Source organism: Sparus aurata, chromosome 4 (assembly GCF_900880675.1).
Source record: "Sparus aurata chromosome 4, fSpaAur1.1, whole genome shotgun sequence".
Lineage (NCBI taxonomy): Eukaryota > Metazoa > Chordata > Actinopteri > Spariformes > Sparidae > Sparus > Sparus aurata.
The window spans coordinates 18,073,802-18,098,227 of NC_044190.1; the positions used below are offsets into that span (position 1 = coordinate 18,073,802).

At 39.3% G+C, this 24,426-nt stretch overlaps 2 protein-coding genes across 2 annotated transcripts; one reads left to right on the plus strand and one right to left on the minus strand.

The window, feature by feature from the left end:
* On the plus strand, positions 1-17,912 carry ace2 (angiotensin I converting enzyme 2). Its single transcript, XM_030415376.1, is given in 18 exon segments — positions 1-37; positions 40-230; positions 313-471; positions 570-663; positions 5,830-5,973; positions 6,261-6,376; positions 6,457-6,562; positions 7,619-7,716; positions 7,855-8,027; positions 8,695-8,921; positions 10,935-11,079; positions 11,326-11,424; positions 13,079-13,201; positions 13,307-13,485; positions 14,780-14,838; positions 14,955-15,169; positions 16,215-16,409; positions 16,504-17,912. Coding segments are annotated over 18 exon segments (2,448 nt in total). The 5' UTR covers positions 1-15; the 3' UTR covers positions 16,607-17,912.
* LOC115580750 (uncharacterized) lies at positions 17,834-22,935 on the minus strand. The gene is made up of 7 exons (XM_030415377.1): positions 22,878-22,935; positions 22,675-22,793; positions 21,432-21,528; positions 20,849-21,209; positions 19,584-19,715; positions 19,310-19,449; positions 17,834-18,805 (listed from the first exon to the last, which is right to left on the minus strand). The coding sequence occupies exons 1-7, from the start codon at positions 22,887-22,889 to the stop codon at positions 18,587-18,589; spliced, it is 1,080 nt and encodes a 359-aa protein (XP_030271237.1). The 5' UTR covers positions 22,890-22,935; the 3' UTR covers positions 17,834-18,586.
* Positions 22,936-24,426: the final 1,491 nt, after the last annotated feature.

The following is a 24,426-nucleotide window of genomic DNA, read 5'->3' on the forward strand; positions in this document are numbered from 1 at the left end:
ACAGTTAGTGCGTGCATGTTGATGGAGCTGAAGCAGCCGAGATGATTCCTAGGGTTTTTGTAGCGTTGCTGGCTGTGTCTTGCGTTGTTTCTGCCCAGTCAGACCTGGAGAACAGAGCCAGGGAGTTCCTTCAGAGGTTCGACGAGGAGGCCACCAAACTTATGTACCAGTACTCGCTGGCATCATGGGCGTACAATACCGACATCACTCAGGAGAACTCAGACAAATTGGTAAGCATTCGATGACTTTTAAAATACAGGCCTGATGTTACTGAAATTCATGATTTGATCCGTCTGTTTTCATTCCACCCAGACACAAGAGGGGCAAATTTGGGGCAATTTCTACAGCAAGATGTCAGAAGAGGCCCAGGCGTTCCCCATCGACCAGATCAAAGATCGAGAATTAAAATTACAGCTCATCTCACTGCAAGACAAAGGCTCTGGTGCCCTATCCCCGGAGAAAGCTGCACATGTAAGACAATCACTCCATGTTTCATTTCATACTGTTGTAGATATGTGTTTGAATGTGTCTTTAACTATCTTCTATAATCTTCTAAAATCTGCTCACAGCTGAGTAAGGCCATGAGTGAGATGAGTACAATCTACAGCACCGCAACTGTGTGCCTCAAGGACGACCCATCTAACTGCCAGACTTTGGAGCCAGGTAAACTCTGTTAATAAGGGCCGGTTATGTTGACGTGGCTGCCTGCTACTGTCAGCCACAGTCAGATAAAGCAGTTTATAATTAACGGAGGAAAATAGAAATGGCTTTGTTCAAGTTTTAGACCTGAGGTTATGTAGTCCATTGCGGTGATGTAAAGTATTCAACTGAATATAAAGTCGTCAAGTAGTTAACTCCACCTGAACCTGCTACAACATTATTAAAATCTAATAATGGCATTTACTAGTTATACCTGTCACTGTCCATTTTTAGTATTCTTATTTCGAAAACATTTACATTCATAACTTTTAGACCTCTAGCATACAGTTGTTAAAAAAGTACTTTGTAAGTCAAAGTATATACCCAGCGTTGGGGAGTAACGAATTACATGTAACGACGTTACGTAATTTAATTACAAAATGTACGTAATTGTAATCCGTTACATTACTGGGAGAAAATATGTAATTAAATTACAGTTGCTTTTGGAAATTTCAATGATTACAACTTAAGTTACATTTGAAAAATCGCCGCAAAAGCTCGGATTTATCAAATAGTTTTTCGCCCCCCTGGATTCATGTTTGTTTTTAGTTTTTTTCATTTTAACACCCGCCTTCCAAAACTGACGCTTGTGATTGGCTCTCTCTGGTCATGTGCCATTCGACTCAACCGACAAACCATACGGCGGCAGTCAGACTCAGCAGCAACAGTGTCGGCGGCGCACAAGATGTGCCTGGGCTGGAAATACAAAAAACACTTCATACAGACAGAAGCCAGGCTTCCCTGTATTACAAAGGTGGCTCTCTTTTAACCCGGCTAGATCACCATGGTAACTTATGCTTAGCTCATAACCTGGCCCCGACCAGGTTCTGTTCAGAGTTTAATCATAAAATCGGCTATAAAAGCGCCGCTGTTTCACTATTTAACTCATTTACAGCTGACGTCACCTTTACTTTGAAAGTCCAGTGGAGCTGGATCAGAACATTTGAACGGAGGGAGAGATCGCGCTGATCCGCTGCTGTTTACTTTCTCTCTGAGGTCTCCGCCTACAGATGTTCAGCTGAGGAGATATGCTGCTCAGCTGATGATCCGACTCGCGTCAGGAGGTCATTTATTAGGCTATAGCCTATTTACTTATGGAAGTTAAATCCTGTCATTAATCAAGAGCATAGATTTTCAGTTTGAGAGCATGATTTCATTCCTTTTCAGTGACACAGCTCTTTCGCGTGCTCAGATTTTTTCTCCTCATGCTCACATTTTGTTCTTGCATTTAAATTTCTTCTGCTCTCTTTCAAAATGTCAGCTTGAACTCAAAAATCACATGCCCGTGTTCACATTTCTCCTTCTTGCACACAAAAATTTCGCTCGCATTCAAATGTGCCCTCTGCGCGCTCAGATCTAAAGTGCACGCGCTCAGAACACACACCTGCTCACAGGTCAAGTTCTGAGGCCTGTACTGCGAAGCCAGTTTAGTGGGTTAGCGAGGTATGTTGAGTCTAAAGCCAGGCTTCCCTGTACTACAAAGGTGGCTCTCTTTTAACCCGGCTAGATCACCATGGTAACTTATGCTTAGCTCATAACCTGGTCCCGACCAGGTTATGTTCAGAGTTTCAGCTTAAAATCGGCTATAAAAGCGCCGCTGTTTCACTGTGTAAATCATTCGGAGATGGCGTCACCATTCATTGAGAACCCGGTGGACCTGGGAGCAAGAATAATTCTGGCAGCACTACGATGTGAGCGGCTTCTTCGAGATCGCGCTGATCCGCTGGCATTTCCTGATGAAATTCTCTATGAGCGATATAGATTTTCAGCCGAGGGAATACGGAACATTTGCTCACTTATTGAGCCGAGTGTCAGGAATGCCACTCGAAGAAGCTGTGCGCTCACTGTAAGGCAAACTGTTTGTGTAGCCCTTCATTTTTTTTTGCCACGGGAACCTTTTTACATTCAGTTGGTGATGCAGCAAATCTGAGCAAGAACACTGCGTGTTGCGTGTTTGTAGTGTTCCCAAGTCATTTGAGCACAATGCTTGTTAAGGAAGGATTCTATAAAATATCTGGTAATGTAAGCTACTTTCATACCCCTCTACATCATCAGTATTACTTGCTTGCATAATGAAATCTTCCCCTTTTCATTCTTCTTCCTGTTGGCTTAAGATAGTGATATATTAAAATAAAATGGGAAACAGTATGTTATCCACACTGACAAAATGATGGGGCAGCTTGGCTACATACCACTTTGAATGATGTGTTTGTATTTGGCTCTAACTTGCTGCCATGTCCGACTGCTGCTTCCACATCTTAATAAAATGCAATATGAAATATTAATTAGGCCAACCTAGTATTTATTTGTCACAGATAATGAGCAAAGTTAATTATTTCTTTGATGTGGCTTGAATAAACTGATGAACTGATCAATGTTTCACCCGTTGTAGGGCAGTGTACACCCAAACACAAATCTTACAGGCTTGAGCGATTTTCACTGTCAGGAAGCTCTTTATTGTCATTGTACAGGGACAGTCGCTACATTTGCTTGTTCATCCCGACACAGTAATAAAAAAAAAAAAAAACACCGAGCCTACGCACACTCAGCCTCGCTTTCAATAAAACACACACGCGCATTCTATAACTGAGATCAGTAAAATGTGAAAACAATATAGACATCATTCAAAAATGAAAAAAGATAGTTGTCACCTCAGTGTATTTATTTTTTAAATGGATGAGGGTTAATATGTAAAAGTTGCACAATGTTGAGCTTTCAGAAATTAAAACACTAAGGGCTTAATATAATATTTATCTTAATATTAATCATTGTTAACTTACGCATTTACACGGTCAGCTATTTTCTGCCAGCAGCCCTCCCTCGCTCTACTGGCGGCGACAGTGTTACTTTTTGCCGTGATTGTGTCCTTGAATTCTTCATAGTCCTGCATAATAAGAATCTGCTCATCTTGAGTAAAATATGTGGCCCGGGATCGATCCATTTTCGCACGGAAGTAGAATAATATGACGTCAAACGCCCCCTTTTACATGTACGCGCGCAGAGCACAAAGCAGAGAACCGGACTTGACAAAGTAAGTTGATAACCACCGTCGCAGTACCGTTTAACTCTGTTTGGGGACTTGGGGCTTTGTTGAGCTGCATCATGAGCACAAAGCCTGGCTATGTTGAGCCCCCTTCGCAGTACAGGCCTCTGCTCTCGGATCTCTCCTCTGCTCACGGATTTTTCTTGTGTATCAACACTGTCAACCAATAGAAGGCCGGCTACTGTTGACCAATCAGATTACACCCGCTTCTTTGCGGGGCGGGCACTCTTTATACCGGGTTTATCTACTTCCGCCCTCCAGGCTGTTAAATGTGGTGGTTGCCTTTATTTTTTGACGACCTTTGGAATAAAATATCAGTTAATCAATACACCAGCGCCCGTGCTTTTCATTACAATAGCTACATCAACATAAAGTAGAACAATAGCTGCTGTACTTTCGCCATATTAGCCCGCTGCCCCAGCTACAGCACCTAAAAAACCCACTGTAACCTATTTTCATACGCTCACCCAGCCTCGCTTTCAATAAAACACACACTGGCATTTTATAATTGCGATCAGTGAAATATATGAAAACAATATAAAACACAGTTTAAAACAACAGTTGTTGTTGCTCTAAAGCTTCATATTTAAAAGCAGCTCAATGCAGAGCTGTCAGAAATTAAAATCAGCCTCCTCTTGTCATATTTGCAGCACCACTGTTGCTTCAGCTGTGATCAGGCTTTTTTGTATCGCTCATAGTCTCTCCATTAAAACAACCTGCTCCTCTTGGCTGAAATCAGCCCGTTGTCGCTCCATTTAGTGAGGAAGTGAGCCTCCTTCGCAGTACAGGCCTATGGTCAGACTCATAATATATGGTTAAACCTTTGAACTGAAAGGTTTATCACACTATAGGTCTTAAAATGTGAAAATGGTTAGCAGTTGAGAGATTTCATTCAAAATTAAGAAAAGTAATCAAAATGTAATCAAATGTAATTAGTTACATTACTTTGAGAAAGTAATTGAAATAGTTACACTACTATAACATTTTCAACAGGGTAACTTGTAATTGTAACCAACTACATTTCCAAAGTAATCTTCCCAACACTGTATATACCACAGCTGTACCACAATGTAAAAACATTCCATTAGAGCTAAAAATCCTTCATTCAAAATTTCACTAAAGTAAAAGTTGAGAAAATGTACTGGAAAACTATTATCTATTCAATATAGCTCCATTCACAGCACTTTAATTACCATGTTTATTGTCAATGATAATAAAATTTCACTGGTGGAATGTAACTAAATACATTTACTCAAGTACAGTAATAAAACAAATACAACAACTCAAACCCTAAAACTAAAGAAAACACACCATTTCCCCCTTATATTTCTCTATTTTTCAAGTTTTATTTTTCCTCATGTCATATGCCAAGATTCTGAAATGTATGACCAACCCTGTACTCATATACTCTGCTATTAAGAATTCAATAAATATTTAAATGAGAGGGAAAAAAAAACGAAAAAAAACAGTCTGGTAATAAAAAAAAATAGAAAAAATTTGATCGAATACTTAATCGATGAACTCATATTATACAATATATACAGACTTGTAAATAAATTGTACTTTGATACTGAAGTACAGTTATTGCCAGAAAATTACTTTTGATATTTAAGTAGCCTACACTGTATATCCGATACTGACTTCTAAGTACTTTTTGTGCGGGTGACTTTCACCTTTACGAAAGTAATGTGTTAACACAATATCTTTACTTTGGATTGAAGCTACTTTTATGAATTTAAGGTACTATTTTACAACACGTAGATTTCTGTGTTATCAAAGTGGAGATAATTTTAGCAGCTTTATAGACTGTGGAGTAGTTTAACAGTTGATATATGAAAAATAGATTAGAGTAAAAAGTACAATATTCAATATAAATATTTTCCAAAATGTAGTTGAATAGCAGTATGAATTATCATAAAATAGTATATATGCTGTACTTACTGTATGACTAAATGTCCTTCGTTCTGCTCTATCATTTTTATTTGAGTCTTAACTTAACTCCTTGCACGTTTCTGGCTGATTCGATGGAAAGCCAAATATTTATCTGACCTTAATGTGATCTGACTTGCGTGTTTGTCTGTTTACAGGCCTGGAACATGTAATGGCGAACAGCGAAGACTACTCTGAGCGTCTGCATGTGTGGGAGGGCTGGAGGAGAGAGACGGGGAAGAAGATGAGGCCTCTGTATGAAGACTACGTGGATCTGAAGAATGAAGCTTCCAAACTTAACGGTAATGCTCAAACATAATATCCCACTTGATGTTGTTAGGCTTTTATTTTGAAGACCTTCTACTGTTTCTAGTGTGTAAATGTCAGAGATGATGCAGTGTTCCTCAGGGTTGGTGTCCTTGTTAATTCTGCTTGGAAACTTAATGTAGCTTTCATCAATCCTGCACTTCCATAAAACCACGTGGAAATACTCAGGCTATTTATTAAGTTATCAAGGAACTATAGTAGACCTGTACACACACAAATGGTAGTGTGAGCCTAACCCCCTCTGACACACACACACTTGCAGGTTTTAAAGACTATGGAGCTTACTGGAGATATAACTATGAGACCATCGACGAGGACCCTCTGTACCGTTACACTGGAGATGAGCTGATGGCGGACGTCCGCACCGTATACAAACAAGTACGTCTAATAAATGTCCCTATTAGTGGATGGTATGTCTCAAAGTGATTAACTACAATTATTTGATGTCATTTCCACAGATTATGCCTTTATACAAGGAACTGCATGCTTATGTGAGAGCCAGGCTGATGGAGGTCTACAAAGGGGACATTGATGCAGAGGGACCTCTGCCAGCCCACCTGCTGGGTATGTGGAGGTTTCTGTTCAGAGCTAGGCATCAGATCAGAGGCATCAAGCTACAGCTATCAACCCTGCTGCGATCACTGTTCTATATATTACATTTTGCCTTTCTTTCCTTTCCTTTCCTTTCCTTTTCTTTTCTTTTCTATGTTTGATGAGGTTATGACAGAAATGCATCATAGTTTTATGATGTCTAAATGTCTAAATTCTTCACTTGCTGTCCTCTCTGTTTATCATCCATAGAGCACACAGGTCTAAAAGAAAGTTGTTGTTTTTTTTTGTTGTTGTCATTTTGATGTCCTTCATAATATCTCAAGTTTTGAGACATCTGCCTAAGTTTCTGCACAGTTTCTTTTATTTGTGGTATTATCATCTTTTCTTTGTCTCTTTCCTGTTTGCACCCCTGGTTTTCTTTTTCTTTCTTTACTGTGTTTCTCCAGCGTAGGCTTACTGGCATTGTGGGTGGGATCCCTGTGTTGGGAAAAAGGGCTTTACTTTATGAGGTTTTAATTATAACTGATGAACCAACCCAAGATCACACACACCACTAAACATGAATCTCTGCCCCATATTAAAACTCACATCTTGTACTCAGGCCCTTTTCCAGCCCATGTAAGTCAGGTGTGCAACAGTGTTATGATATCATTACAGTGCATTATAGGTATTCTTTATAATGTGACAATATGAAGAAAGGTAGGATTTGGATGTTGATGTAAATTTTAATCACAGTCCAGAACTCATGTTTGGCTCCCTCTACTGTCCACATCGTATTACTACCAGTCTGTTCATAACTGAAACAAGCTTTATATATTTTTTTCTGAATCATTAAATTGCTTCTGTTTTTGATTCTTGGTAAAGACAGACACCTGCCCTTCAGGACAATGTTACTTATTGACTTTTTTCAGTTGTTTAAAGGTAAAAAAAATACAGATAGAAGTTGAAACAGTTGTAATATAATGACACAATTTGAAAGGGCTGTAACTAAACTCTGCTGTAGGAAGGTCATCACTGTGTTCGCCAGTGAAAAAAAAAAACAAACTCACATTTGTGTCGATCCCTCAGGTGACATGTGGGGAAGATTCTGGACCAACCTGTACCGCCTGTCAATCCCCTACCCTGACAAACCAGATATTGACGTCAGCAAAACCATGGTGGATAAGGTACAGTGCACTTTAGTTGATTCTTTGCCCCTGTTTGCATGATAAAAACTCAAAATGAAACACAAAATCAACCTTTCTATTGTAGTTCAAAAAAAAACTTATATTGGAACTGAAACCAGATGCCAAATTGAATTTCAGGGCTGGACGGAGCTTCAGTTTTTCGAAGAAGCAGAGAAGTTCTTCATGTCTGTGGGTCTTTACGAGATGTTCCCGAACTTCTGGAATAACTCCATGCTGACGAAGCCTACGGATGGACGCAATGTGGTCTGTCACCCCACCGCCTGGGACATGGGAAACAGAGAGGACTTCAGGTAGGGAAAAAAATCCACACATAAATATGCTGAAAACAAATGTCACATTGTCAATCCAGGCGACTCTGTGATATTGAAAACGCTGACTCTAAGATAAAACTTCGATGGGCAAATCTATATCAGCGGTTGATTAATTGTCATCATAAATCATATTTTCATGTGATATGATTTATTGGAGTTTTTGTGCTGCGTTGAGAAGTGTAATCTGTAGATCAGTACATGAGGGCCATAAATATGAACTAGTTGGAACAATGATCTTGATCAGTCTCTCTGAGTCATTTTTTCCCGCTGATAAAGATAACCAAAGTCAAATATTAATCAATATTGTTGATCCAATACTCGAGGTTTGAGTGTCTAAAAGTTTGTCCAAATTTAAAATGTTACTCTTTCAAAAAGTCAGTTATTATTGCTCCTCTAGTATCAGATTGGGTGATATATACTAAAAAAAAAAGCAACAGAGATATTCTTTAAGAAATCCTTCAGTCCCTAGAAAAGGACTTATTTAATTTTTTTGGACTTGGGCTTCAGTGTTTATTACATCTGACTCATCAGAAACATGCTATTGCACTGACTTTTTTATTGGTGCAGTATATCTGATATGATTGTGCCATGTCTGTGCCTAACACTCTAACTGCTGACAACAACAGTTCTACTGTGATTTCTTTAGGATCAAAATGTGCACCAAGGTCACCATGGACGACTTCCTCACAGTGCACCATGAGATGGGTCACAACCAGTACCAGATGGCCTACCGTAACCTGACCTACCTCCTGAGGGACGGAGCCAACGAGGGTTTCCACGAGGCTGTCGGAGAAATCATGTCCCTCTCTGCTGCGACTCCCAAACACCTGCAGAGCCTGGGGCTCCTAGCGCCTGACTTTGCTTATGATGAGCGTATGTATCGATTCGCATGAACGGAGCTATTGATGTAGAACACTGACAATTATCGAACCAAAGTAAAGGATAAAGGATAAGTTCACCTAGAAATTCAAATTCGGTCATTATCTACTCACCCCCATATGAACTGAAAGTCAGCTGAAGTTTCAGAGCAAAACAGTGTTGCAGCATTCTCTTAAACAACTGAACCAGATAGGGACTTTCTTTTAAACAGAAAACGCAACTAAAAAAAAAAAACCCACAAAGCCTGTTCAGCGTAATTAAAGTGTCCAGAAGCCCCAAGAACATAAATTGATTTGAAAAGTTGTTGATTATACCCTTTTTCAAGACTTAAAGGGATATTCCGGTGTAAGTTTAATCGATGGTCTAACACACCGTGAAACTGTGTTAGACTCCCTCTCAAGAGATAAAGTTTGCAGACCGCTAGCTAAGGTAGTTTTAGCATCCTCAGAAACGACCGCATGGCAACAATACATTGCAGTAAATGGGTCCAAATATAAAACCGCCATCAAAAAGCCACAAATAATGCTTAGAACAGCACCAAACTTCAGGAACATTAGGAATAGGGTCCCAGCACTTCCCCACAACAAGGAAGGCTTCTCAAGTGGTGAGATTTGTTTATATTTTCCGACAAATACGGCAACTATATCAAATGTTTGATGCCTCGAAATATGTGCTGGGACCCTATTTGTACTGTTGCTGAAGTTTGGTGCTGTTCTGAGCATTATTTGTGGCTTTTTGATGGCGGTTTTATGTTTGGACCCATTTACTGCAATGTATTGTTGTCGTGCGGTCGTTTCTGAGGATGCTAAAACTACTTTAGCTAGCGGTCTGCAAACTTTATCTCTCGAAAGGGAGTCTAACACAGTTTCACGGTGTGTTAGACCATGGATTAAACTTACACCGGAATATCCCTTTAATCTTCACTGTGTTGCTTAGCTTAAATCTTTAGCACCCATCTCCTCTGAAGTCGTGGAACAAATTCAATTGCGCATTGAGGACGCACAGTTTTAGACTTACATTTAAAAAAAAAAAGATCAATTTGGAATCTCTGTGCTTCCAGAGGCTTGGATTGGTTGTATTTTCCAATTCGAAACAAACTCCCATCTCCTTCAGTTGTCTAGGAGAATATTGCAGCACTGTTTTGTTGTTTGTGAACTACAAAGCTTCACACGACGTTCCATCGGCATGGGGATAAGTAGAAAATAAATGAATTCTCTGTCAATGGGTGACCTTATGCTTAAAGGTTGCTTTAATCAGTAGTTTTATAATAACAATCCATCCAATATCAATGTTACAACTGTCATTTCAACTGTCTTGTTTCTGGTTTGTCATATCACTTATCTGAACGCAGTCCGTCTTTGTTTTCCTAGGCTACATGCACATCAGTGACAAATGAATTGAAAGAGCTGGCCGAATCAGAGTAGTAGTCAAAGTATGAGTAATATGTCTGAGTTACTGCCCTCAAATGACACGGATAGATGATGTTACACTCGTTTTTTCACCTGCTTACTTCAGTGACCAGAGGAATAACACGACCTTGGGCCCCTCTGCTAACTGTTACTCAAACTGTCATCTAGCTACAGTGTCTGACTTAGGTGTCATAAATAGCACGTCAACTTCTGGGTCTTGCAGTAAACCCACCAAAATGTTCCCAGAAAAGAACATCGCAACACAACAGGGCTGTCTGCTGTTGAAAAAAAAAGGAGGAATCAATGTCCTTTTTCAGACACAGTTTAATGTACTTCAAGGAAGTTTTAACTGATTATGAAACAGTCTCAATTTAATACTGAAGCAAACAAGACCATCAGCAAGACGATTAGCTAATTCTGTATAATTATTGGAGTTCTTTGACACAAGGCAGTGGTTCTCATAATGCTTTTTGTCCACAGGGGTCACCAGAATCAACAAAACGCTAACGTGTCTTGTATGTTGGAGCAGAAGCAGTCAGCTCCCTGACCTTTTCTCTTCATATATCTTCAACTATTTTGTGTTTTTTGTTTTTTGCAGAGACTGAGATCAACTTCCTCCTGAAACAGGCGCTCACCATCGTGGCCACACTGCCATTCACCTACATGCTTGAGGAGTGGAGGTGGCAGGTGTTTGAGGGGAACATCCCCAAGGATGAATGGATGAAGCAGTGGTGGGAGATGAAGTAAGCAGAGACGTACATGAAGCACTCTTAATAAGCCAGTTAGCTTCCGCAGCCCGTGATAATTCACAGGTTAATTGCATAAAGACTTGCTAACATCTAATATTGATGTCATCAAATGTGGTCGAGACATCAGGAGTGGAAAGTATCATGACTTTTCATGTTGTGTGACCTCAGCGGCTGCTTCGCTGCGGGTTCTTAGTTACGGCATCGGCCTGCGTCAGTGCTGACTCTCTGTTGTCACAACAGGAGGGAGCTGGTCGGGGTGGCGGAGCCGTACCCCAGAGATGAGACCTACTGTGACCCGCCCGCTCTGTTCCATGTGTCTGGAGACTATTCTTTCATCAGGTAACATTCCTGCTGTAAAGCACAGCACTTCACAGACATAAAAGCACGACACCTTAAAGTGTAACTCAAACAATTTCATCCATAAAAGTGTGGTTGCTGGGCTTAGGGAGTACTACTGCATCTGTAAAAAAAAAAAAAAAAAAAAACAGAATAAAGCCTTTTGTGGATCCAGAGAAAACTGCATGTACACTTAGCCTCTAGTGATTTCAGTCTGGCTACTTTTTTTTACATACGTAGGACTCTCCAAGACCTGTAAGCACACTTTTAAGATGCAATTTGTACACATTTTAGGTGAAAACATCCAAAAATTAAATTAAAATTACCAACGGCATGTGAAGTTTTCGCATTAAAAATTCCATGTATTGGTTTGTAGAGATATCTACTGAAATTAGCATGCCAACCAGTTAGCTCTGGCCTGTCTCAGTCCAAAGCTCCTGTGCTAGCATTGTAAAGTCAGACACTCCTAATCCAGACTGCTGGCTAACCACAGCTAACTGAGCTTATAAACTAAAGATGGCTTCTGTCAGCAGCAGTTAGTGATTATTCTAGTTATATGCTGTCCCTATTTGTAAGTATGTATTTGTATGAATAGTATGAGTATGAATTTGACAAGACACCAATTCTTATATATTGCACCTTTAATGTGGCAAATTAGTGGATTTACCCTTTAATTCTAGCCACATGGACTTTCTGTTTGAGTTTAGACTGGTTTTTGGATGGCTTGATATATGTAAAACCTATTTAAGTGAAAGTTAAGTTTAAGTTATGAATGATTGTAAATGAAGAGTCTCTGAGTTGAGCTGGACACTGTTGGATGGAGAAAAGAAGCAATTTGTGTGTCAGACATTTTATAACTAAATGATTCATCGTAAAAAAAAAATCTGCGTTAATCGATAATAAAAATGACTGTTAGTTAGAGTCCAAGTTTTGTGTTGCCATCTTTGTGTTGAAGCAGTTTCACATGTGCTGTTAAAATAAAACTCACATCATTCTATTCTGCTCTGCCAGTTCTAGCTTCTTATAGTAAAACCCGTCTTTTGGTTACCCACTAAACCCCAAAGACACCCAACAGGATATTTTAGTCTGAACATGTTCAATCACAATGTCACCTATTTACATCTAATTTCAAAATTTTTCACGATCTAAACACTTGCACCGCCATTCGCATGGCACAGGCAACCAAAGCTGGAGGGCAGAAAAGAAGTGCTTGCACATTCAAACATTCCTGATTGATCAGCAACTGAAAAAGACAATAGACAGTAAACATTTGAAGGGACGCCGGGCCGTACTTCAAGGTAAAACAATTTGATAACCCATTAGCCACCATCAGACAACAGCTAAAGTTAGTATCCAACCACTTCTGACTTAACATTACTGAGATACTTAAGGAAAAAAAAATTAAAATTCTACGCACAACTTGGACACATTTCCTGCTGGGTTTTCACAAACCATGACTTTTCAGGTGCTGATTCACTTGTCTTGGAACAAAGCAGTGTAACATGTGTAAAAATGACGTCTTTCAACCCATTTCCGCTGTGAGACATCACCCCTTATGTATTTGTGTGTGTGTGTGTGTGTGTGTGTGTGTGTGTGTGTGTGTGTGTGTGTGTGTGTGTGTTTGTGTGTGTGTGATTGTCCCTGGTTGTGAATGCAGGTATTTTACAAGAACCATCTACCAGTTTCAGTTCCAAAAGGCGCTTTGTGATGCTGCTAATCATACAGGAGCCTTGTCCACATGTGACATTACGAATTCCAAAGAAGCAGGAACCAAGCTGAGGTATGGACGACTTTCTGTTCCTCTTTAACTCAGGAGTGTGGCTTATATGTGTGATTGTGGTGCACATGCATACATCTCATTATTATCATCAATGTTTTCTGTTAGGGAGATGTTAGAGCTGGGAAGGTCCCAGTCCTGGACCAAGGCTTTGCATACGATATCTGGTGACACCAGGATGGACGCTAGGCCCTTGTTGGACTACTTCCAAAAGCTTCATGACTGGCTTAAGGCAGATAACGCAAAACACAACAGGATGGTGGGCTGGAACCCAGAAATATCTCCATGTGAGTAAAGATACCCATATTGAATCTTATTGACACTAAAATAACAATCAGTTTTCTTACAGGAATATTTCTCATGTCTGTATGGTCTTACAATCCAATGTCTTGTTTGTTTAACCTTTACGAAAAACAAAATATCAAAACAACACATTGTGGGGAGACTATTATTTGGTCAGTATTTTACTGGAGCCTTATTGTCAAAAGTTGGTGAAGAGCGCTGAAAGTAAGATACTGACTTTAAAGGCATTTTTAAGGAAGTAGAAAAAACACAGACTTAAGTCACCAGTGTTTTCATTTTCAAACTACACTCATTTCCTAGAGAGTACTTTTCCTGAAGAGAAAGCCTGTGATGGCTGCAAACTGCTGCTGCGTGCAGTTGGGGTATAGAGCAAGATGAGTTTTTACTCTGTACCCCAGATTCAATGACTTAAAGGAGACCTTTTAATGCTTCTTTTTTCTTATCCCTTCCATAAGTGTTTTTATAAACTATGTTCTTGTGCCTGTAAAAGATCGTGAAAGTTAAAAAAGGTCAAAGGCCACGCCAAGAGAAGCTCCTCTCTCCTACAGAAAAATGTCCCAAAATGCCTTTTCAGTAGCTCTGCCTTTAATGCTGTGACTTTGTGACATCACACTACACTACCATGTCACACATTTGCATAATTTATGCCTAGCATCTAGTTTGGCATGTAAGAATTGGTTTGGCACAGCTGCTCTGTTGATGTTAGCGGTGGTTATAAAGTACTAAACAGGAATTTAGCTGACTATATCTCCTTTAAAGGGTGAGGGACATGAACGGAAAAATACTACAAAACAGCAAAGGGGCGATAGGTTGGAAAAACACTGGAAGGAGGGAAAGACTAATGAGGTAATGAGGGAGATGAAGTGTAGGTGTGGAGGGAAGATCGGGCTGGTGAGGACATAAGACAAAAGGGCAAAATACACCACAACACCAAGAAATAAAGCCAAAATGACAGGACTGTGACAATTTGAGTTTGATGTATTAATGTTAAAAATTGCATGAATTTCAATTTATACTTTATACACCTGTCTGTACATGGTATCCGAAATTGGTCGCATCTGGATGATGTGTTTAAGAGTTATGGCAGTTCATGTGTATTTAGCCACAGCAGCAATTTCTTTTAACCAGTTATAGACAAACTGTTGGTGACATCCAACAACAAACGCATGTTGTCCGGAGCCAGCCGACCGGTCACCTGCCACGTTTGATCTGATGAAATATGAAAAATGGGAAGCAACAAATGTTATCAGACTGAATTCATGATTTGACTTTTTACAGATTTAAAGAATCAAATTAAAGTGAGACTGAGTTTGAAGGCTGCCCTGGGCGATGATGCTGTGAGTACTATTAACCATTATTAGAAGATGATGTAACTACACATGAACTTCATTTTGCTTATTTGAAGTGAACTGCAATCTAATTGAAAATACTAATCTACTACAATATGTTTCAGTATCCCTGGAATGACAATGAGATGTACCTGTTCAAGGCCAACGTTGCGTATGCTTTGAGGCAGTACTACGCCCAATGGAATATCAGCCACTCCTTCACATCAGAGGACGTCGTCACAACTCCCTGGACTCCTAGAATCTCCTTCTACTTGATGGTCAAAAACCCAGAGACCCTCAACGAATTGATCCCAAAGGATGTTGTGGTGGCTGCTATACGGTGAGGCTGTGGTGTTATTCAACACATCCAAAAGTGTAATTTGATTATTTTACAGCATCTTCCACAACACTGACTGCAATTAACTCATTTTTGTTTCACCATGAGCAACAGTACTGGCCAAGTTAATTGGTTTTTAAATTATTTTTAGTAATGCTTGCTCTAAGGTTGGCTAGATTTTGGTCTGTTGGTCCACCACTTCGGTCCAAACTGAAATATCTGAACACCAAAGTTGTCAAATTAAGCTGGTCAAAGACTCCAGACTTAACATACCATAAGTGCCATTGTCAGGGCAAAAGTTACATTTGTATATTAGCAAATACTTGCAAAACTATTGACATTCCCATCAACCTTAGCTGCACTATGTTTAGTTCTAAATACCAAATGTTAGCGTGTTAACATGATACAATAAACCAAATCAATGAGCATGAGAAACATAATACAGGGTTCGTATGGGTGCTTGAAATCCTTGAAAGTGCTTGAATTTCAATGTTGTGTTTTCAAGGTCTGAAAAGTGCTTGGATTTTAGTTTAAGTGCTTGAAAGTGCTTGACATTATAACTCTGTGTCTTTCACAAAATTGGGATCAGACTGGATAATTAATTTCTGAAGTTTTTGCTATTATAAAATATAATTTTAGATGTTTACAGCATGATACAATGTACATAACTGTGATAAAAAGTGAAGAAAAAAATCACAAGTATATATATTCCTTTAGATACGTATTTCACCCCAGCAATAAGTTGCTGGAAAATCTTAAAAATGACCCTTAAAAGTGCTTGAAAAGTGCTTGAATTTGACCTTAAAAAATGTGTATGAACCCTGATAATACTTGGTAAACATCAGCATATCATTGCCATTGTGAGCATGTTAGCATGCTGATGTTAGCAATTAGCTCACAGAGCTGCAAACAGAGCCTTACTAACTTATTGATTTTCCTTCAACTGCCCCTGCTAAAAACAATATGTTAAACTCATTGTGTGTGTCCTTTCTGTTGAGACATTTAATAAATGTGAGCAATAATTAACCCATTCTAATATTGATCCCAGGTTATCTCGAGCCAGAATCAACGATGCCTTCCAATTGGATGACCAGACGCTGGAGTTCGAGGGAATCATCCCAACACTGGCCTCTCCCGTGAAGCAGCCAGTGGAGGTGTGGCTGGTGGTGTTTGGGGTGGTCATGGGAATTGTGGTGCTATTGGGCGCCTACCTCATCTTCTCTGGCATCAGAGAGCGCAAAAAGTGAGTTTGCCCTTGAGACTGTGACCTATATACGACATGTATGCTCAAAACATGCATAACTTATAGATGTGCTGTATTTCTTGTGTGTTTGTAGGAAGCCTGCAAAGGCCACCGTCGAGAATCCCTATGATGAGACCGCTGAAGGACAAACTAACAAAGCCTTTGAGGAGGGTGACGATGAACAAACTGGATTCTGAGGAACAGAGCGAAGGTGTCCTCAGCACTTACGTTAAAACTCTAGCTCTGATAAGGCTGTTCCCTTGTTTATCAGTGCTGCATGGCCTCTTATTTACCATCAGTGTAACTGCTTAATGTGTATATTTGTGAAAGTTTTAGTTTGTCCGAGATTTTTACCCTAACAGACAGTTGTATAGTGAATTTAGGTTGTGGAAAGGTAGACCTAATTGTACTTAATTGTAATATACTAACGATACTTCCCATGTGAATGTCCAACAAGTGTGCTATTTTTTAAAGGTGCAATATGTAAGAATTTTAGGTCAAAACATAAAAAAAATTATCAACAGAATGTAATGAAATAACAGGTATGCCATATCATGTTGTGTTTCTTTGTTATCTACTGAAGTTTGGCATGCTAACCTGCTAGCCCCGAGCCTAAAAACTTCTTTCTCCCAGCAGTCCAAAGCTGCTGTTCTAACTGTCTAAACACCAACATATCCCCGGTAGTTAAGTGCGCTAACAAGCTCGCCACAGTCACTGGTGTATAAGATATACAGTTGGCAGCAGTTAGCAGTTACTCTGGTTTTATGCTGCTCCTAACTGTTGAGCACGAATTCAAGGTGGCTAATTCTTATGTATTGCACCTTTAACAATATATAGCGCTATAACTGTGTTACTTTGAGACATCATTAAGTTAGAATTATGTGTATTTAAGTACACTTTTTGTAATAATGATGGACATTTACCTTGTGCTTCTGTATATTTACAAATCTATACCTATGAACTGAACATATTATGACAAATATAGATACACGTTTAATAACGTTTAATAAATTGCAAATATGAGTTTAATATACTTAATGTAAACACTAAGTTTAAAAATAGTTTCATAAAAAAGTTATTTAATTGTAAATGTTTCCTGTAGAAGTTCTTTAGATTGTACTGTGTTTTTCTTTTAAATATCGTACCGTTCCTCTCATTGTTGTGATGTGGATGTTTAAGTGACATGCAGCTACAATTCTGGACAATCAATCAACGGAACAAGAATTGTGTTTGTCAATATAACTTTTTAATGTTTAATATTCTGTAAAAGACATTTTTCATAATTCTTACTTGTTTTATACTTTTACTTGTTTTGAAATGTCAAATTAAATGTTGTCAAAGCATAAGAAAATGTAATAACACAAAGTAAAAGAATTCAGTTTCCCCGTTGTTCCAGTGTAAAACAAAGAACTAGTCATTCAGACTCATGTTTATAGTTTAATTGTGTTCACAAAATCCCCCAAAATGTACATTAGAAAGTGTTAAATAAAGTTATTATCAAAATCCCTTGTTTGCTCTACCTGTTTTGAAAATACAGTATATGTTTAATAAAAGTTATATCCTGAATACAAAATATTCATGTTTGTAAAAAAACTAAAACAAAAAAACAGTTAGCTTGGAGGGTCACTTTAAACAACATAACTGATTACCAAGAGTGACATCACATATGAAAGTCTGGACATACGCAAAACATTTTTTTTTATTTAATATAGTTGTATGATACATATCTACTCTCTTCTGCAATAGCAGAATTTGACACAGTGACACTGTTTTCTATCACTGGACTGGGTGGCTCATGCTAAAGAGTTCCGTCTGTTGTTTTTTTGTTTGACATCATCTTCAAGTCAAAATTCACGAGAGATTTAAACAATTTAAGGGGAGACACTACACCGTGAAACTAGAGTTGATTCCTTACATTAAACCAATTATTTTTCTGATAATTTAGAAAGTTTCCATTTGCAAATAAGGCTGTCTGATTAAATACAGCTAAGCTCCATAAAACATATATAATCTAAAATAAACACGTAAATGTGTATTTTTGAAAGAAAGACGAGACAATAGTCCAACAACTTCAAATTTCCCAGAGCATGAAAAAACAATGATTTCACCTTTAGTGTCTCCCCTTATACTGACCTGACTGAGAACTGACAGTAAGTATGAAGATTTGTGACCCTCTGTCACTTCTTGATGATGAAGAGGAACGCCCGCTCTCCCTCAGCTGGATCCCGGGTTCCCATTTCCACGAAGTCTGTGTTGACAATTTGGATGAACCAGCCGAGATGCAGCGCTGACTCAAATTTCCTCTGTTTTGACCGGTCAGCCTTCATGTAGAAGACGTAGGAGAGGGCGTTCGCATCACTTTTGGAGATCTGCATCAGGCTCTGCTTCTCACATGTCTACAACAACAAAGATGTGGTATTTATCACAGAGAGCACCTGTGGCTGTTCAACATCCTGGTAGTGCCCTGATTTATTTGCTCTTCATGTGACAATAATATCGATCAACTAGTTAAACTCACAATGACAAACAAAAGTCCAGACAACATACATCCATTTAACATGTATTTACCATTAATTTGTCCAGTTCTAAGGCTGGATGTTGGTCATTCAGTTTGTCATACCATTTTATATAGACATACATTTTTCCTCCTGACTTTGGTGATCACCTGAATTTATTCTCGAGCACCATCATCAGGTCAAAAACAGTTTGTTTTTATTGCAGGACTTTCATATAGACCTACTTTTCCAAACAACGTTTGTGGTAACAGATAGCCTTGACGCTGACAGGTTAGCGTACAAAACTCAAAAGGTGTCGTATATAAAAAAATATAATATAAAACTTTGTGTCCATGAAACTTAGATCTGTATAAAACAGGCTGATGACTCAGTAATAGCAATTACCTCCACTTGTAGCCGCACACTGTCTCCTTCCTTGCAGCACCTGACGAAGCAGTTGGAGCCAGTGAAGTTAAGGACCACTGGCATCCCTCTGAAAATCTTTTCCACAAAGTTTGACTTGTAGGAGTAGATGGTGATCTTTTCTGAAAGCGAAAGAATCAAAAATGACATAATGATGAATGATTGAGGAGAGTCTCACATCTGTGATGGCTGATAGTTTCATTTTTCAGTTGATGGGTACGCAGCAGGTTGCTGCTCACTGCGCTGAGTGACAAACCTGGATTTGGTGAAGCGTAGAGGGCCCTTTGAGAGCAGAGACCTCTGAGGTAGTAGTGAGTGGCCACATGTTCAATCTCTACGTCAGACGGCTTCTCCACTCTGAAACTTCCACTTCCACTTCCTCTTGGAACTTGAAGTGACACAGGGAACAATCAAACAGAGTGGATATAGTTCATCAGTTAGATCCTCTTTCTTTAGAAAATAAAGATCTTGACTTTATCACAGGTGATTAATTCCTCAATGAGTATTTGCAGTTTTTTCCAGTAGAGCAGAGTTCCACTGTACACAGATCTGTCTTAACTCCAAGAGGTCGACTTCTCATGAGATTATTGAACGGTTATTTATCTTAAGAGGTCGGCTTTTCAAAAACCCATAATAAACAGTTCCTCTGAAAAATGCATTACAAAATATACATACAAAAAAACATTTCCCATATACAGAGACTCCTGGTCAGAGACAACCAGCAATGTCATACTTTTATACTGTAATACAGAGAGGTCAACTAGAGCTGCTGTTTTGTTGACTTAACGAAAAATGCAACTCAACTTGGGCTTTAGAGTTAGAGACCCATGACCCATGACTGAGACGTGATGACTCAAATGACTTGTCTGTGTTCATTCCACGCTCTCAGTTTGTTTGTTTTTTTGTTTTTTTCACTCTGGCTGAAAGTATGTTAATATTTAACAGGAGGGAATAGTTTTTGGATTGGGAAAAAAAATTAATATAACTATGCTTTCATCAAGGTTGATTTGATCCTTGTTTGTTCTTATTTCACTGAGGTATCTCACTTCATTCCTGTGTTCCTTGTGTTCTTGTTTGTGTTCCCAGTGCTTCTTTGGTTTGTATTCGATTTAGTTTTAGTTTTTTTTTGTTTTTACTTCTTTATTTCATGGATATGCCCCTGCCTGTCTTGTGTTTAGTGCCACCAGCCTTTTTATTTTTCTCCTTTTTATTTCTTGTTGTTTGGATTTTTGTCACTGGGTCCTCACTAATTGTATTTCCTTGACAGTCAGCTACCTATATTTTGTCGATTTTCTTCATATAGATCAGATACTGGTCTAAGTAAGGACTCATCTAGCCTAAGACTCGGACCAAATGCCTGCTGTATTCTGATCTATATTGGTACATTGTATTTCAATAACTATATTAGAATGCATAATGAATTCCAAATTGTGAAATCAAAACAATTATCTGATGATTATTAACTCTAGTGAGAAAAGTAAAATGAAGTGAAGTGAGTAGACTAAAACCCAACTTACTCACCAAGCACCACCGTGCTGGATTCTGCCACCACCACCACGTCATTCAAGGTGCATCCTGATCCATGACACCCCTGACAGGGGCTCCCGTCCTCGCAGCCCCTCCCGCTCACCACGGAGATGCTGGTTTGCGTCATGGTGACAATGAGCAGATCAGATGTACCCTCCCCATTCTCCGCATCTTTACAAGCATCCTCCATACCCACATTCCCTCTTCCTTCTACATCCTCCTCCAGGTCTTCCTCCCTCTTCATCTCCATGCTGAAACTGAGCACTGTGGACTCTTTGGAGAATGGACGTAAAGTTTCCTCAGCTGGGGAGGACAGCTCGGGCTGCTCCTTCATCCTGCCGCTCTTGTGCACCGTCTGAGGACCAGAAGAGGGGAGGAGGGGGAACAATATAAATAGGCCCGCCGGTGATACAATCACTAACTTCTTTATTAATTTGTTTAGAGGATCCATATTAGTTAACAACGATTCTATCTGGACACGTGTAAAGGAACTTCTTTTTTTTTTGTTTGACCAATTTTTCTTGTGAAATAATGAGGAATAGTTTTATACAGCGACACATCAAGTCCCTGAACTCACCAGCTTTGGATTACCATCAGCTAACATTTGTGCCAACTCCTCAGGTGTAAGATCTTGCACGTCTATCCCGTTTATCTGCATCAGTTTGTCTCCTCTCCTGAGGAGAAATAAAACACATCAAGGCGTATACATTAGTTACAGCTTATGAGAATATTAATATAATGAGCCATTTTTTAGTGGAAAAACACCCCTGCTCTAGATTCAAATAAACATCACTGGGACAAATAGACACAAGGCTTTTTGCACGAGAAAAAAAAGAATACAATATGCAACTTATGCTGAATTTACAAAAAGGCCAAAGTCATTCAGAATTTGTCATAAAAGCAGTTAAACAACAATTCTAAAGTTCCTCCTTACTTATTTAATAAGGTAGTCTGGGGAACTTATCTCCTTTTATCTCCTTGCTGTAGATAATGGTCCGCTGTTGAACAAATGTTCTCAAATTGTTCCAAATTATTATAAATGCAGATTACATATAAGCTAGCCTGGCCATTAATATTAATACAAAAACATGAATATTGCACCATTTACATTGTCCTCATTCTATAGACTGACTGCTCAGCAACCCCCTACTGTGATTGATGTTTGACTTCTCTGTCCTGTTGTATAACACAGTAATTTGCAGTAGGAAACATTTTGTTTGGAAAGTCATAAAGTAACTGTCAGTTAAAGCGACAGTGCCTCCAAGTCCCATTTATTATTCTTTAATCGAAACATGTCTCACTGGAACCCAGATGGGACCATGTATCTCAAACACAGATAGATTTGCTTCTGTCGCTTATAGTCAAGAAGTTAACGCATCCTTGTGGCTCAAAACCCATTTATTACAACGTTTTAATCTTAAAACAATTCTTATGAGGCAATGGGCCCCTACATTCACACTGTTTGCTGCCAAAGTGGGAATAGTTTGGGTTATTTCACATTAGAGACTTCTGTATTTCTATTTTCTGTGCAATAAAGGTCACAAGTTTCAGGTCCGCAGTTAACGTGAATGAATGTTTATTTATAGGTTGTTGATCAATGAGTTTAGTGATTTTCTAATTTACCGATTTTCTTCAGTGTCATTGAGCCTCCCTATGTTTTGTGTGACGTGTTTGTTCAATCTACTTATTCATTGTTCTTTAAATGTGTTTTCGCCCGCACCTGAAGGAAACACACTGGTCTGCGCTTCTCACAGTAAAGTACAGTTTTTTGAGCCACGGAAATACACCAGTCTGTATTTGCACCAGTGTCTGACATGTACCTGGCAAACGGCTTTCCTCCACTCGCTCTTTTGTACTTCACTACATTCTCCACCTCATACTGGTGCTTTCCCTCATGAATTTGGTGGTTGATCAGCACACCTCCCTTTACCAGAGAATCCTGGAATAAATAAACAGGCCTTTAAAATGCGTCTTACACATTAGTGGTGTTTTGTGTTAAAGGCAGTTAGATTTTGTCACCCACCTTCAGATCCATGGTGCCAGCTGTGCTCACTGCCGATGAAGCAAACGACTGAAGCTGGCAGAAGTGACTGCGGTGCTCTTTTAAACCCTCAGTGTGTCTGTGCTTCTGCTTTGCATGAACAGAAGGGGAAGTAAGAGTGAGGGGTCACTTACACAGTCGTGGACGGGGAACTCATGTCAGAAGAGGAAGTCCATAAGGATTAGCGAATCCTAAATAAAAAAACGGACCCGGTGCACACTGTCACTTTGTTCGAAAACAGAACTTGGAACAAGAATGGAATAAGAGATGAGAATTTATCAATAAAGCATTGTTAATGTTATTACATGTTACATTCATTTCATTCCTCACCATTTCTTATTCATTGAGCCTTTATTTAAAGCAACTTCATGTTTTACTTCAACACACAAGTTCTCAAGACATAACAATGTTATGACGCATTGAGTTTTGTTTGTTACAGACCTGCAATTCGTATTTACGACAGTGGTGTCGCACTCAGAAACTGTGGTGGGCAACGCATCACACGAAATGCTACATTTCTACATAATGTTGCTTGAAATCTTGGAGGATCATTAAGCACATGACCACATTTTCGATAATGTTGAGAGTACAATTAATAAAGAATGGATAGACACGAAAATAATTAATGATGAAACAAAGAAGCATCAGAATACAGTTAATAGTTTGTAATCATGGTTTTAAACTGACCGGCCTGCTCAACTGAGATTTTAGAGGGTCTTCTTCTTCTTCTCACCTTCTGACCAGGTGCATCCCATCTTTTTGATGTCTGTCTGGAACTCCCTCTGCCAGGTGTTTCTAGGCTGACCTCTCTTTCTCTTCCCCTGGGGATTCCGCGTCAGAGCCTGTCTGGTGGTATTTGACATTGGTTTATGAAGGGTATGCCCAATCCATCTCCATCTTCTTCGTCCGATTTCGTCTCTAGCTGGTGTCTGCTTTGCCCTCGTCCACAGGTCTTCATTGGGTCTCGGCTACATAGAATAGGACTGATTTTACATTTGAGTTGAGGATTCTTATTTTTGTTTGTTGTCATATTTCTTTAGAGTGCCATATATTCTTCAGTTGAATGAAGGCTGTCCTTGCCTTTCCTATTCCGACTTTGATGTCTGCGTCTGTCCCTCCCTATGTGTTGATGATGCTGCCCAAGTAGGAAAAAGACTCCACTTCTTCCAGTTGTGGTTCTTCGAGTGTTATTGGCTCCCCACAATTTGCGTTCATCCTCATGATTTTTGTCTTTCCCTTGTGTATGTTAAGGCCCACTTGGCTGATGTTTCTGCAAGTAGAGTCGTCTTCTCTTGTAACTGATGGTGATTTTGTGACAGTAGTGCCAGGTCATCAGTGGAATCCAGGTCTTCAAGTTGTGTCCATAATGTCTATTGGATTCCATGTGTCCTTCCTTCAGTTGTAATTTTCATTACCCAGTCGATGACTAGGAGAAACAGGAAAGGGGATAACAGGCATCCTTGTCTAACCCCTGTCTTGATGGCAAACTGGTTGGTGAGTTGTCCCTCATGTATAACTCTGCAAGTCATTC

Coding starts and splice junctions, on each gene's coding strand:
- LOC115580750 (XM_030415377.1), bottom strand. Junction 19,450..19,583: donor CTACGCTTCACCAAATCCAG/GTTTGTCACTCA, acceptor TTTCGCTTTCAG/AAAAGATCACCATCTACTCC. Junction 18,806..19,309: donor GTGTGCGGCTACAAGTGGAG/GTAATTGCTATT, acceptor TTGTTGTTGTAG/ACATGTGAGAAGCAGAGCCT.